The sequence below is a fragment of the Brassica napus genome, chromosome C8 (genome assembly GCF_020379485.1).
Source record: "Brassica napus cultivar Da-Ae chromosome C8, Da-Ae, whole genome shotgun sequence".
Lineage (NCBI taxonomy): Eukaryota > Viridiplantae > Streptophyta > Magnoliopsida > Brassicales > Brassicaceae > Brassica > Brassica napus.
The window spans coordinates 13408029-13422889 of NC_063451.1; the positions used below are offsets into that span (position 1 = coordinate 13408029).

At 37.0% G+C, this 14861-nt stretch overlaps 1 protein-coding gene across 1 annotated transcript; it reads left to right on the forward strand.

The window, feature by feature from the left end:
* The first annotated feature begins 8500 nt into the window (after nucleotides 1–8500).
* LOC111208959 lies at nucleotides 8501–9487 on the forward strand. Its single transcript, XM_022708638.1, has one exon. The coding sequence runs from the start codon at nucleotides 8501–8503 to the stop codon at nucleotides 9485–9487; it is 987 nt and encodes a 328-aa protein (XP_022564359.1).
* The last annotated feature ends 5374 nt before the right edge of the window (nucleotides 9488–14861 follow it).

The window sequence follows — 14861 nt, forward strand, 5'->3', positions numbered from 1 at the left end:
ACTAGCTTAGGAACCAAAAACCAATAGAGAGCCCATAAATTTACTGATATAAGATGTCAAACCAGTAAGAGCAATCTAATAGATAAACCAGAATGGAAAACTCTCTACAACGACATCTTCAACGTCTAAAAAAAACGACTAAATCTAGACGAGTAGGTCTGTACAAGACCTTCCATAACAAATATGAGCATAAACACCACAAAAGTAACATTATTTGGTGAGGTGAGGGAGAACAAGCTGAAGATCCACCGATGACCATCCATCGCCCCTCACCTAAAGCACATTTGCAGCTCCATAAAACGGCTAGAGAAACAAGTCACCAGTAATCGAAAAGAGTCTACAGTCATCATCACGCGCCCAAGAACCGATCTGAGCCCAAAACAAAGATTCCCCCGCTGCATAAATAAGAGACAAGGAAGATTGAGAATGGAAGAAGAGCAAAAGAGGAACAAGGGGGTCCGATGATCTTGCAAAACGACGGCGACCATCAGAAAGAGGAATTTGATTCTTGACGATGGATAGGGTTTCTCTCGTCGAAAGTATGCTGATATGTGTTCTCTATCATATTCCTTTTATGATTTTTGAAGAGTAACTATTATCATCATATTAATGTGTTATATTATTTTTTTACTACTTGTCAAATAATATTTTGTCACTCGTTAACGATAAAATCGTCCAACAAATACTAAGTCATCTATACCATTCTACTAAGTTAAGCACCAGTCGATATAATGAAATATAATAGGCTCACCTCAATTAAGACTGAGCAAAAACCCCGAATCCGAAAATGAACCGAATCCGATCAGAAAAATAGTACCAATTTTGAACCAAAACTGGTTAAATATTTGAACGAAGTCAAAATTTTGTTATCTAGCGATCAGGAACTGACATGGTAGAAAATGTCTCCAGTACCAATACTAGTCCTTCTCACCAACTGATATTGACATAATTCTTCCTTAGGGTTCCAATTCTCAGCCCGCTTATCCAGTCATTCCTGCATAAGCTCCCAACGAGTAGTAACCCTTGTAGAACCTAAAATATACACTATGTATTTGATAGTGATCGAGAGTTTAATCTAGGGAAGAAAAGACAATGTAGGCAACGATATCTTTAGAACACAACGATGTAATCAGATTCCAGTTGGCAAAGATGGATTTTATTGATGAATAAGATTGAGTACAACGAATGAAATGAGATCGAATGTTACAAATGAGATCGACAAGAGAAAAGACTTAAAGTTAGGTGAAAACAAGGTCGATGTATGGGTGTAGCTCTCTCTAGGGTTGTCAATGTGTCCTTCTCTGTATCTCTCGATCTCTTCTTATAGCGGATTGACTCTGCAATCTCTGCAACCGTTCCGCGATCTCTGGCTTCTTGAATCAGTCTTTTCTTGCTCGTAATGGGCCTCTTACTCGCTCCGCGTCGCACGGCCCAGACTGGTGCTGGCCCATTTGGCATATGGACCAAAATTGGGTCCAACAACCCTCGCCTACTGAATCGTGGATTCTTGCTGCCTGGTAAGAGCCTGAACATTTTCGAAAAAAAAATATTTCATCTTGCAATCTCCCTCTCTCGGACCCTTAGCCAAGTTATCATAACTCACAACAATAAGATCTTATCACTTCCCAACAATTGTATCCCTCTGCGTCAACAACTGGAAAGACATGAGCATCTACAATCGGTATGACACAAGGGTGAGTATGCCTTCTTAACACCTTCATCCTCTGATATTCATCAAAAACAATCGTTGGGGAGACTTCCAGCCTGTTTCCCAAAATATAACAAAAAAGAGGAGGGTAATAAGCATTGACACAAAAAGCAGAAACGACTATCAAAAGATAGAGACTTACTCCATATTAGACTTTGAAGGAAAGATTTCCGACTCACAAAAAAGTTACATGCAACAAAAAGCAAGTTCTGAGTCAACAACAGATATATGCTGCTAAGATAACAAAGCAGCAGGAGATAAAACTTACCGGAGCAAATCACCATGAAGAGATCGAGTGACATCAGAAGGACTACCCTCAAGCAAAGACATGTTGTCTGATGGAAACACCTCAGCATTTAGGTTTTAAAACACCTTAACCTTACTCTCAGGACACGACTGAGAAATTTTGGTGCTTACGCCAGAGACCTTCGACTTTTTCCTACCTGAAGCGAGAAGATCATGGGCACCGACAGCCTTACGCTAGGTACCAGCACTGCTGCCCGTGATCTTCACATCATCATCTTGAACGTAGTGGCTGGAGGCCACCCTCTTCACCGAGATCGCCTCCATAGGCTTCTTCTACGCTGCCAACGCTTCCACTCCAATAGTTCTTGACATCTTCCTTAGAAACAAGCAGACTTAAGATATGGAAGGAATAAGATAGCGGAAGTGAAGAAATGGAGTATGCAGACTTACCCCAAGAGCTACAACGCTCTAAAGCCTCTTTAATCACTAAGAAAGGAATCTGACTTTGCTAAATGGGAAGCTTAGGACTTTCTCGATAGTCTTTCTTCTGACGATGAAGCATGATTGATATACCATGGATTTTACCCACTTTTAGTCATGGTATATGAGTGTTTTAGACTATATTATATGGGTTTGGAGTATGTTTTAAAGTATTTTTCAGATTCAGGTACCTTTTGGAGAACTTTGGTGATTTTGGGGCCTTTTAGAGCCTTTTGAGTGTAGAACTGCACAGACGCGTCAGATGTTTAGATATGGATGGAGATCTTTCCATGGTGAGACTGAGCCCATATTTTGACACAACATAGAGCGTTGAGTTATACTTTCAATGCCACCGGTTTGAGGTCAATCCACCGGTTAGATATGAAGTTAAACTTGTTTTACTGAAGAGTGGTCAGTCTGCCTCGCGAGAGGAAGCTGTCGAGGAGACGTATGGAACGTCGATCGATGACACAGCCTTGGTGTCGATCAACGGTGATGCCAGAACGTGGGCCGACTATATTTCAAGCCCGACTTAGGCCGAGAAGATACCACAAATTACCAGAATAAGCATGGGCGACTTGAAACCCTATTTATGTGTTTTCTAAGCCATTGCTGACGGCTACGCTTTATTTTATTCAGTCTTAGGTTAGGAGAGAAGGGAAGAACTCCTTCTGGACTCTTTTGGTTTTGGCTTTGGTTTTCATATTGCTTTCTATATTATATATATTCTTTCTATGATTTTCTGTGACAACTATCATTCTGAATAGATCCACCTGCTATGTTTAGGGTTCAAATAGAATTATGAAGGATTAGCCCAAAATATAGAACTGCTAAGTTGTTAGTGATATCCATCAATTGAATTTCTCTTATTGCTTGCGTTCTAGAGTAGCTAATTAGAACCCTGATATTAGGATAATTAGGCAAAACAAAAACATGGTCTTTTACCTGAAATAATTCGAATTGTACTAGGATTGCTAGAAACAAACGGAAGTTGATCTATGAAACCTAGTGAACATAAGTCAAACCCGCTCGATAAAGCTTGCTGGAAGGAACATCGATCGACAACCCTACAGGTGTATCGATCGACGTTCTGAAAGGTGTATCGATTGATTATCCTTTGATAATATCGATCGACACTTTCTCCAGATCAACAAATGACAATTGAGATCTAAAGATCCAGGCAATAGATAATCTAAACAAACGAAAATTGATAGATTATTACTTAGTTTGTGTTCTTGAATATCCAATATACAACCCTAGCCTCTATACTACTATAATCCCGATTTCCTGAATAGAAATCCTAGGTCTAGCAACCATCCTTCCATCAAACAACTTTCAGTCTCTTTAGAACAACTACCTTGTTCGCCCCTGCAATTTACTATTACTATAATTTACCTAGCTTAATCATAAACTGTTTAGATCTATTGTGTGCCCTAGCTCCCTGTGGATTCGATCCCTAAGTACTACAACTCAACCTCTTATTTGAGAGAGTAAAAATTACTCCTTAGGGCGATTTGAGTGATATCAATGATGCAACACTCCTGCAAGAAAACACCAAAATTAGTCTTAGAAAAACTGCGAAATTGACATAGTTAGAAGAACTCTCCACCTAACAGCAAAATGCCAAAAGGTGAAAAAACCGGGAAGGGCCATAAAATCACATTTCTCAGACCAATGTTTATCAAACACGGGGTGGACTTTCCTAACATCCTTTGGTATAACCTGAATGATATTGTTGTTATTTTAGGAATGAAGATATAATCTACCATCACCACTGTTAAGAGGAGACAAGTAATATGAGAACAAAACCTCATTAATCCCCAAAACGAGACCCTCGAGTTCGCCAAGATACTGAATACCAATGAGAGTTCTACAAGTTCATGGGTTGAGCTGACTCGGTGATACGTCAAAATATTCAGATATTTTGGCTATCAAGGATGGAAACCTATCTCGAAAGCAAGATTCGAAGAAGGCGTCATAAACAAGGACCTAGTGAACTCTGAAATCAGAATCTCCGTCATAAGTACCAGGAGCTTGAATGATAACATAATCTACAAGAGAGTATCTTCTTCTCCATTCCCTGATTTCATCCTCCTTAATCATATAACGAAAAAAAATATTTTGAGGCTCCATTGACACAACAACCGGTGTCGGGCTCTCCATCTTTGTAGTCAGTTCAATGAAGGAACCCTAACAATCAATAGATCCCCATACATCAAGATCAGCCTTCTTCTTCGATCTAACCCTACTGCATATGGACGAGGAAGGACACAAGGGATGGCTAAACTTACCTTCCATCCTAAATATGGGTACCAGAAATAAAATCAAAGGATTCTAAGGAAGAAATCAAGAAAAAAAACTCGACTAAACTCTAAATCCTAAAGAGAGGAACAAAGAGAATACATGATAAACAAAAGGATTTTTGGGGCACCGAAATGGGAAATCCAAAGAAAACAAGAACGCAAAAGAAAGAATCACAACAAAATGAATTGGAAACTAGAAGATTCAATGAATTAAGGGAAATCAATATTTAAAAGGCAATGGAATAATTGTTATGTTTTCTCAGGGAAGCAATGAAGAAAATAAAGTGATCCCAATGGTAACTTCTTAAAAATAGTGAAAGGAAATCTTTGAAATAAAATCATATTTCATTCCCAGGAAACCCCTCTCGGCTATTGTCTATGTCTACCTCCATATTAGAAATATCTGCTTCCGCGTAAGAAAACAGATCTCCTACGGGAGACTCCGATAAATACATGCGATCATTCATAGCCAGACAACGATATATGGCCATTCTAGCATTTTACTACTCAGAATTCCTAGTCCAGGCCAGGAACCATCAACTAAAGTAAGGAGATCAAATACACACTGCGGTACATGATATGCTCAAATTACTCCTAGAGCACTCTCTCAAATAAGAGGTCAATTGCACTACTTGGGAATCAAATGCACATGGAGCGTGGATCACACAATAGACTATCAGCTATAGGTAAAGCTATAACAGAAATAGAAAGCAATAAAGCAAACAAAACAAGATATCAGTTTGTAGACGATTAGGGAAAACACTAGATCCAGAGAAATCAAACATGCAATCAGTATTGAGATCAATAGTCGCTAAGAATTTATTAAGTTCAATCCCAGAACTCGAATTCAATTATAAGTTGTCCAACTTCAGCTGCGACAACTGTCTAAGTTTATATGCTCGAAAGCCAACTCTTGTTGCGCGACCAATTTCTCTAGACATGTGTTAAAAATCGATTCGATATGTTCACTAGGTTATCTAAACCAACTCTCGTTGTATCGATCAACCTAGCTCAGCAGGATTCAAATCAGGATATCAGCCACACTCTTGTTTTATTCCAATTATCCTAAGATTAAGTTCTAGTGAATAATCATAAGAACAAGCAATAAGAACAATCCTGATGAAGAAGACAATGGATTACCCTAGCAGATTTATCAATCACAAGTTCATCAAAACCTTAGAAAATCCTTAGATCTAACAAATGAATTACTCAGACATGATAGAAAGAACACAAATCATAAACTGGAATAATTGCACATAAATTAAAAGTGAGAAATACTGGAGTTCCAATCGATCTCTAAAGGAATTCTGATATTCTCTCCCAAAACCTCCCTAAGAATGGAATAAAGTTTAGCCTAAACAGTGGCAGCAAAATAGAAATAAATAGGTTAACACATCCTGGTTTCTTTGCAAATAAGAAAACTTATGGGTAAAAATGCAATTCTTGAAAGTTCCGTTGGTCTCGCAACTCCGCACTAGCGTCGATCAACATCATGGCAGCGTCGGTCGACGGTCACATCGTATATCGACTCTCTTCTCTGCACAGCTACGGGTTCACTTCTCTTCAAGTTCCATTTTACTCCATAATTTCCAAAGTGCTCCAAAACGCATATGGACCTGTAAATGACCTGAAAAAAAGTCGAAGTACATAATAAAGACTCTAGATAAGGACCGATATATGGCTTAAAATCGGTAAATACTAGGATCTATCAGTACATTGACAATTCTTTCTTCTGATTAGAAGAGGTGTCAATCAAATCAGACGGTAGAAGGCTACGCGTCATCAAGGCCCAGCGCCAAGAAATAGATCTCGTCATCCACTGAAATGTGAGAATAGGATCACAGATCCTTCGAGATTAATCGATCTCATCAACCTCCGAGCCTGGAAACACTTATTATACAACGATCATCCTTCAACTATATACGACTAGCTTTATACTCTCAGTTTTATATGTGGCCAAGTCCAGAATAACCCGAAAAAGACACTAAATAAGTGACGCCCTCCTAAAGATAAACCTGCTGATAACGAATGACTCCGGTTAACCGAAATGCACATGTTATCTCTTGACTTCACCTATGAAATCGAAAGATAAAGAGTAAACTGTTGGGGTATAAATTCAGAAAGATATTACTTCTGCTTCCGAACAGGACGCTAGACTTCAAATTATTGCTTAGAAAAATCTTGGCTCAGACGTGGCTTCATCCCTGTCTCCGGGTAATATGAAAACCTTTTATTGAAGTAGAATTTTCCATATTTCAGAATATGAAACTATTTAACCTAGTTTCCGACTAGAGAGATCCAAACCCTAGATCAAGGAGTCGATTATTCAATACAAAAATATTAGAGATAGACGGCTAAAACTAGTGTTCATCTATCAATTATTGTAGTTCTGACTAAGAATTAATAAAACGTTATCTTTGGTTTCTTTTCCTATTTGTTATCGATTATTTACGTTTTCGTAGTACCAACAAAATACTTACACGAAATTACCCTAACAATATATATATATATATATGAATCTGTCACTGTTTATATTAGTCTCTAAAGAAAATGTGAGCGACTTTAATGAATAACCATGTAAGTGTTATAAGATAAACTTTGAAATGATCCTCCACTCCTTTGCCAACTCAAACACTATGATCATCTACTCATCAAGCACTATGATCACCCACTCATTTACCAAATCAAGCACCATCTTTGTTATTTTATGTATTGTTGTTCACTATAAATACCATCACTCATCTCACTCTTTTGTACACCATTACATCTTCTTCTTCTTCCTTATAATAAACTCTCTCTCTTATATTAGTGTTATTTGCTTCCTACGGGTATTAAATTCTACTCTTATTTAAATTTCTCGATACTATAAATTATAAGTTATCTCATAACACGTTATCAGCACGATCGTTCTGCAATTCGGTAAAATTTATTGTATCATATATACCCTACTATAATGGTCGGTATACCGCCTGTACTATTATTTATATTATGTTATAATGCCGGAATACCGCCTATATTATTTATTAATATTTTAATTAATTTATTGGTCGGCCGAGCTGCCTTATATTCTATTTATTGTTAACTGGACGGCCGAGCCGCCTTTATTTTCTGTTTGTTGTTAACTGGACGGCCGAGCCGCCTTTATTTTCTGTTTGTTGTTAACTGGTCGGCTGTTTGGTCGGCCGAACCGCCGTATAATTTATTTATTATTCTGCATTGACCGGCTGAGCTGTCGCATAATTTATTATCATAACAAAAAATATTTATTCACCATAATTTTTATTTTTATCAAAATTTTATGAAAATTAATAGATTTGATTGATCGTTTAATACGATATTTTTAGACTGATTTTCGGTGCACTCGATTTAACCCCAACGGTCACAAAGAAATTTTTTCAAATTTTTACCCTTTTTCAAACGGTCGTGAACAGTGATTTTCATCTATAAATACAACTCATTCATCACTTCATTCACTCATCCAAAACATTTCATCTCCTCTCAAAATTTTCAAATCGCCATATTTCGGTTTTTCAATCGCAATGAAGATGAGTCGCTTAGCTTTAATTTTATGTGCGATTTATATTTTTTCGGCTATGTATTTTATTTTTGTTGGAGGAACCACTGATAATTATTTTGGCATTAACATCGCCTTATGTTTGTTTGCATTATATTTACTTGTTATTGCTTGCATGATTAATGTAAACGGTTCTTTTTAATATTAATAATATTCTAATAATTTTTATTTTGTGTCTTAGAAATACAAATGGAAAAAGTAGAGAAGCTCCAATTTCCAGCTTTAGACATCACTGGTACCAACTACATTTCATGGGTTACAAATGTTGAACTTCATCTTGAATCTCTTGGTCTATCCCAGACCGTTAAAGAGAATAATACTTCAACGCCTCAAGAAAAAGCTAAATCGGTGATCTTCCTTAGAAGACACCTTGATGAAAGTATTATTTATGACTATGCCAACATGAGAGACCCTAAAGAGCTATGGAAGTCTCTGAAAGATCGTTTTGATCATCAGAAAGACATAAAACTTCCACTTGCTCGGGATGAATGGCAGAGTCTCAGATTCCAAGATTTCGACAAAGTGATGAATTACAATTCTGCTGTGTTAGGAATTGTGGCTAAATTGAGATACTGTGGTGAAACGATCACCGAATCTCAAATGCTTGAGAAGACATACACCACATTCCACAAGAGCCACATCACCCTGCAACAACAGTACAGGTTGCAGGGATATACCAAAATTTCGGAATTGGTTGTAGCTCTTCTCATAGCAGAAAAGAATAACGAGCTTCTGATCAAGAATCACATGACCCGTCCAACTGGTTCTAAACCGTTTCCTGAAGCAAACGCATTAGATGCGAAGAAACCACTAAGGGAAAATAATACCTTTCGGGCTCGCGGTCGCGGCCGTCAAAACTACCGTGGACGACGACAAAATTACAATCCAAAAGATAGGAAGTCATTCCAGTGGGTCCGCTCTGAACAAACCCCTAAGGGAAAAGAACACCAAGGAAATACCTCCCAGAAGCGAGAAGAAGCTTGTTTCAGATGCGGTACTAAGGGACACTGGTCTCGTTTATGTCGTACCCCTGCACACCTTTGCGCTCTGTACAAGGAGTCCGTCAAAGGGAAAGAAAAAGAAGTAAACTTTGTGGAACACTCTCAGGGTACAACGCACCTCGATGCGTCTGATTTTGTGAATGATTTCGAAGAGACCGCTATCACGAAAGCTTAAGTGCCCATCATGTGACTTTGGAAATTCCACAATTATACCATAAATAATTATTATTTGTGGAAGATTAATGTATAATTATTGTGTGTTTTTTACCTTTTTATGTATAATTATTGTGTGTTTAATGTTTCCTAATGATGTATAATATTTTATGAATAATATTTTCTTATGTTTGTCTCAGAAATGGACATTACAAATGGAACATCAATTAAGATCAATACTAAAGATATTTGTATACCAGATAGTGGAACAACGCACACTATTCTGAAACACAGAAAATATTTTTCCGAAATAAAACCGACAAATATCACTGTTAACACAATATCGGGTCCTGCAGACTTGATTGAAGGGATTGGTAAAGCCCATTTCACATTACCTAATGGGACAAAATTCTCGATAAATAATGCACTATTTTCTCCAAATTCTAAAAGGAATTTGTTGAGTTTTAAAGACATATATCTTCAAGGATTTGATACTCAGTCTGCAACTGAGGATGGAAAGAAGTATATGTATATTACTCTTGAGAAATCGGGAAAACAAAAGGTATTGGAAAAATTACCAAAACTTTCTTCTGGTCTGCATCATACATATATAAGTGCCCTTGAATCACATTTGGTGATTAAGGAAAATTCTGATGGTTTTACACTATGGCATGATCGTCTTGGCCATCCAGGCACTACAATGATGCGTAGAATCATAGAGAGCTCACATGGTCATTCACTGAAAATCCAGGAGATTTCTCAAGGGAATAAAATGACATGTGTTGCATGTTCTCTAGGAAAATTGATCGTAAGGCCATCGCCAACCAAAATCGATAAAGAATCACCAAGGTTCCTTGAAAGAATTCAAGGTGATATATGTGGACCTATACATCCACCATGTGGACCATTCCACTATTTTATGGTATTAATTGACGCATCCAGTAGATGGTCACACGTTTGTCTATTATCATCTCGAAATGTGGCATTTACGAGATTTCTAACTCAGATAATCAAACTACGAGCACAGTTTCCCGATTATACTATTAAAAGAGTTAGACTAGACAACGCTGGTGAATTCACATCCCAAGCATTCAATGACTATTGTATGGTAATGGGAACTGAAGTTGAACATTCGGTTGCTCATGTTCATACCCAAAATGGTTTGGCTGAATCTTTAATTAAGCGTCTGCAATTGATTGCAAGACCATTGATCATGAGATCAAAACTTCCAACCTCTATATGGGGACATGCCATTTTGCATGCAGAAGCACTCATTCGGATCAGACCGAGTGCATACCATAAGTATTCCCCACTACAGTTAGCGTTTGGTCGAGAACCAAATATTTTCCACTTTAGAATCTTTGGTTGTGCGGTATATGTGCCTGTAGCACCACCACAACGAACAAAGATGGGACCACAAAGAAGGTTGGGAATATATGTTGGTTGTGACTCTCCATCAATTATAAGATACCTAGAACCACAGACTGGTGACGTCTTTACAACACGTTTTGCTGATTGTCATTTTGACGAAAATGTATTCCCAGTTCTAAGGGGAGAAAACAAAAATGTTGGAAGTGATATAAAATGGAGTGTACCATCATTGTTATATCTTGATCCTCCTACTAAAGAATCAGAACTAGAAGTTCGACGAATTATGCATTTACAGAGTATAGCTAACCAGCTACCTGATGCATTTGCAGATACCAAGACGGTAACTAAATCTCATATACCAGCTGCAAATGCTCCTGCTCGTATCAAAATGCCAAATGAACAAGAAAAGGAGGATGACACACGAGAGCCAAAAACACGCCTGAAGCGTGGTAGACCTGCTGGTTCTAAGGATAAGAATCCTAGGAAACAGAAGAAAGCTGAAATATATGATGCACCCAAAATAGCAGAAAATATTTTGGAAGAAATAAATGATAAGGACTCTGATGAATCAGAGCATCATGAATCGAAAGATAATCATGAGATTTCTATTAATTACATCCATAATAAAAGGATATGGAATAGAAATGAACAAAATGACCTTGATGATGCTTTCTCATATATCGTGTCAAGTGAGGTAAATGAAGATACCGATGATCCAGAACCGAAATCCATATATGATTGGAATAAATGGAAAGAAGCAATACAAATCGAACTTGATTCGCTTAACAAACAAAAAGTGTTTGGATCTATTGTACTCACACCTGAAGATGTGAGACCAGTTGGGTACAGATGGATTTTCGTTCGAAAACGAAATGAGAAAAATGAGATTATAAGGTATAAAGCTCGCCTTGTAGCCCAAGGATTTTCTCAAAGACCTGGTATTGATTATGAGGAAACATATTCTCCTGTAATGGATGCGATCACATTTAGATTCCTGATGAGTCTAGTCGCTGATAAAAATCTTGAGATGCGTCTCATGGATGTTGTTACAGCTTATCTATACGGATCATTAGATACTGATATCTACATGAAAATCCCTGATGGATTTAAAATGCCAGAAGCATTAAGTTCCAAACCTAAAGAGTTATGTGCAATAAAATTGCAAAGATCATTATATGGGTTAAAACAATCTGGACGTATGTGGTACAATCGTCTCAGTGAACATTTAACAAAAGAAGGATATGTGAATGATCCTATATGCCCATGTGTTTTCATCAAGAAAACAACATCCGGATTTGTGATAATCGCGGTATATGTTGATGATCTAAATATTATTGGAACTCAGAAGGAAATACAAAAAGCATCAGAATATCTAAAAGGAGAATTTGAGATGAAAGATCTCGTACAGACACAGTATTGTCTTGGCCTTCAAATAGAACATTTTCAAAATGGTATATTTGTACATCAATCTACATACACCAAAAGAGTGTTGAAACGCTTTAATATGGATAAATCTAATCCCCTTAGTACTCTGATGGTCGTCAGATCACTTAACATTGAAAGTGATCAATTTCGACCACCTGAGGAAAAAAAAGAGATACTTGGTCCGGAAGTACCATATCTAAGTGCAATTGGAGCGTTGATGTACCTTGCAAATTGTACACGGCCTGATATATCATTCGCTGTTAATCTTCTAGCAAGATTTAACTCATCTCCAACACGAAGACATTGGAATGGAATTAAACATGTCTTTCGTTACCTACAAGGGACTATTGATTTAGGCTTATTTTACCCTAAAGATTCAAATGGTCAAATGGTTGGCTTTGCAGATGCAGGATATCTTTCAGATCCACACAAAGCCCGATCGCAAACAGGATATGTTTTTACGATCGGAGGCACTGCTATATCTTGGCGTTCTCAGAAACAAACGCTTGTGGCTACCTCTTCAAATCATGCTGAGATCATCGCACTCCATGAAGCAAGTAAAGAATGTGTATGGCTAAGATCAATAAGCCAACACATTTGTTCAAGTAGTGGGATTGACAAAATTACGGGGCCAACTATTCTATATAAAGACAATGCAGCATGTGTTGCTCAAACGAAGGAAGGATATATCAAAAGTGATAGAACAAAACATATACATCCAAAGTTCTTCTCATACACTCAAAAGCTCGAGAAGAAGAAAGAGATTGAAGTAAGATATGTCCGGTCATGCGACAATGCAGCCGACCTCTTCACAAAAGCACTTCCTACTTCGGTATTCAGAAAACATGTCCATAACATTGGAATGCGTCATCAGAAGTATCTATGACTGCTCAATCGAGGGGGAGCTTACTTAGTTGTACTCTTTTTACCTAACTATGGTTTTTCCCATTGGGTTTTCCTAGAAAGGTTTTTAACGAGGCAACAAAGACGTTAAGCGAGAGCGGAGAGTGACACCGGTCCCCAAGGGGGAGTGTTATGAAACTTAATTTAATACAAGATGGATGATCAAGGAAGAGTGTTATAAGATAAACTTTGAAATGATCATCCACTCCTTTACCAACTCAAGCACTATGATCATCTACTCATCAAGCACTATGATCACCCACTCATTTACCAAATCAAGCACCATCTTTGTTATTTTATGTGTTGTTGTTCACTATAAATACCATCACTCATTTCACTCTTTTGTACACCATTACATCTTCTTCTTCTTTATTATAATAAACACTCTCCCTTATATTAGTGTTATTTGCTTCCTACGGGTATTAAATTTTACTCTTATTTAAATTTTTCGATACTATAAATTATAAGTTATCTCATGACAGTAAGAACTTTATTTGTAGATATATTGACCGACATATGTCGTACTAAGAATTGATTGGCATCAAATGCATATGTCACCATGAGTCATTAATATAAGAACTTGGCATCTCTCGTTATCATAAGGAACTTTACAATAAATTTTAGTGGATTTATAAATATATAAACCTTTGAAGATAAAATTGAGGATAAGAAAAGTGTTTGTAAAAGCTGAAATGTCAATGGATATTGGAATCGGGCGGCATATTGGAATCGTCTCTCCTGCCCCCACACGGAGTGTACTATGATACCAATGCAAGTACATGAATACTAGAAGTTAATGATACACATTTCTATAGATACATAAATTTTACACATTTTTTATTTTATCTCTTACAACAATGTGTTATTTTTTCCGTTTCTTTTGAATTGAATGTTAAATTAGTTCGAACTAAAAACACAATTTCTTGGATTGGTATCATAATACACTAGGATCTGGTGGAATTACTGTATTTAGTGATTAAAATTAAAAAAATTTACACTTTAATATTGAGTCTGAATTTCAAACTATGCAATTTCTTGCTGGCTATATAATGTAAACCTTATCGAAACCTCTGGAATATGGTAGAACCATTCGTTGTGGTCAATCTTTACAAAGAGATCGTGTCCATCAACGATGTCATACATGCATAGACCACATATCAATCAAGCGTTTCAGGGAGTGCTTCATTGTAGAATCAATTATCCGTATAGTTATTTATCAATATTGCAAATAGTTAATTATCATATGTAATAAAATAAAAGATTATATGATATGTAATTGATGGTTTACCCATTGTTAAAAAATTAAACACCATTTCTGATTTGAGTTTAAACATTTTTAGTCTAGAGATAATAACAAATCATTACAATAATTTTCTTCAGAGCGTCCTTATGCCACACTCCACCCCAGCTTCGTATGTTTTAATCACATGGTTTAGGAGAGAGCAAACGTTTTCTTACTCTCCTTTTTTACCGGTTCCTTACTTTCGTGTTGACGAAGTGATGAAAAAACAGGGTGAAGTCAAAGTTCTCCATGTCTTTTACAATTCCGCTCTTGCTTAGCGAGTGAATCGTTGTTAGAAAGACATATCTCGTAGGAGGAATAGCCAGATTTTCTCCTGAGTAGAATCAACAAGAAGCTCAGAGTTGTATAGTGGCCAAACAGAGGAACTCTAAGACGATTATTATCATATATACGG

Bases quoted from the DNA above. Each gene is read 5' to 3' on its own strand.
- LOC111208959 (XM_022708638.1), top strand. From the start codon at position 8,501: ATGGAAAAAGTAGAGAAGCTCCAATTTCCAGCTTTAGACATCACTGGT.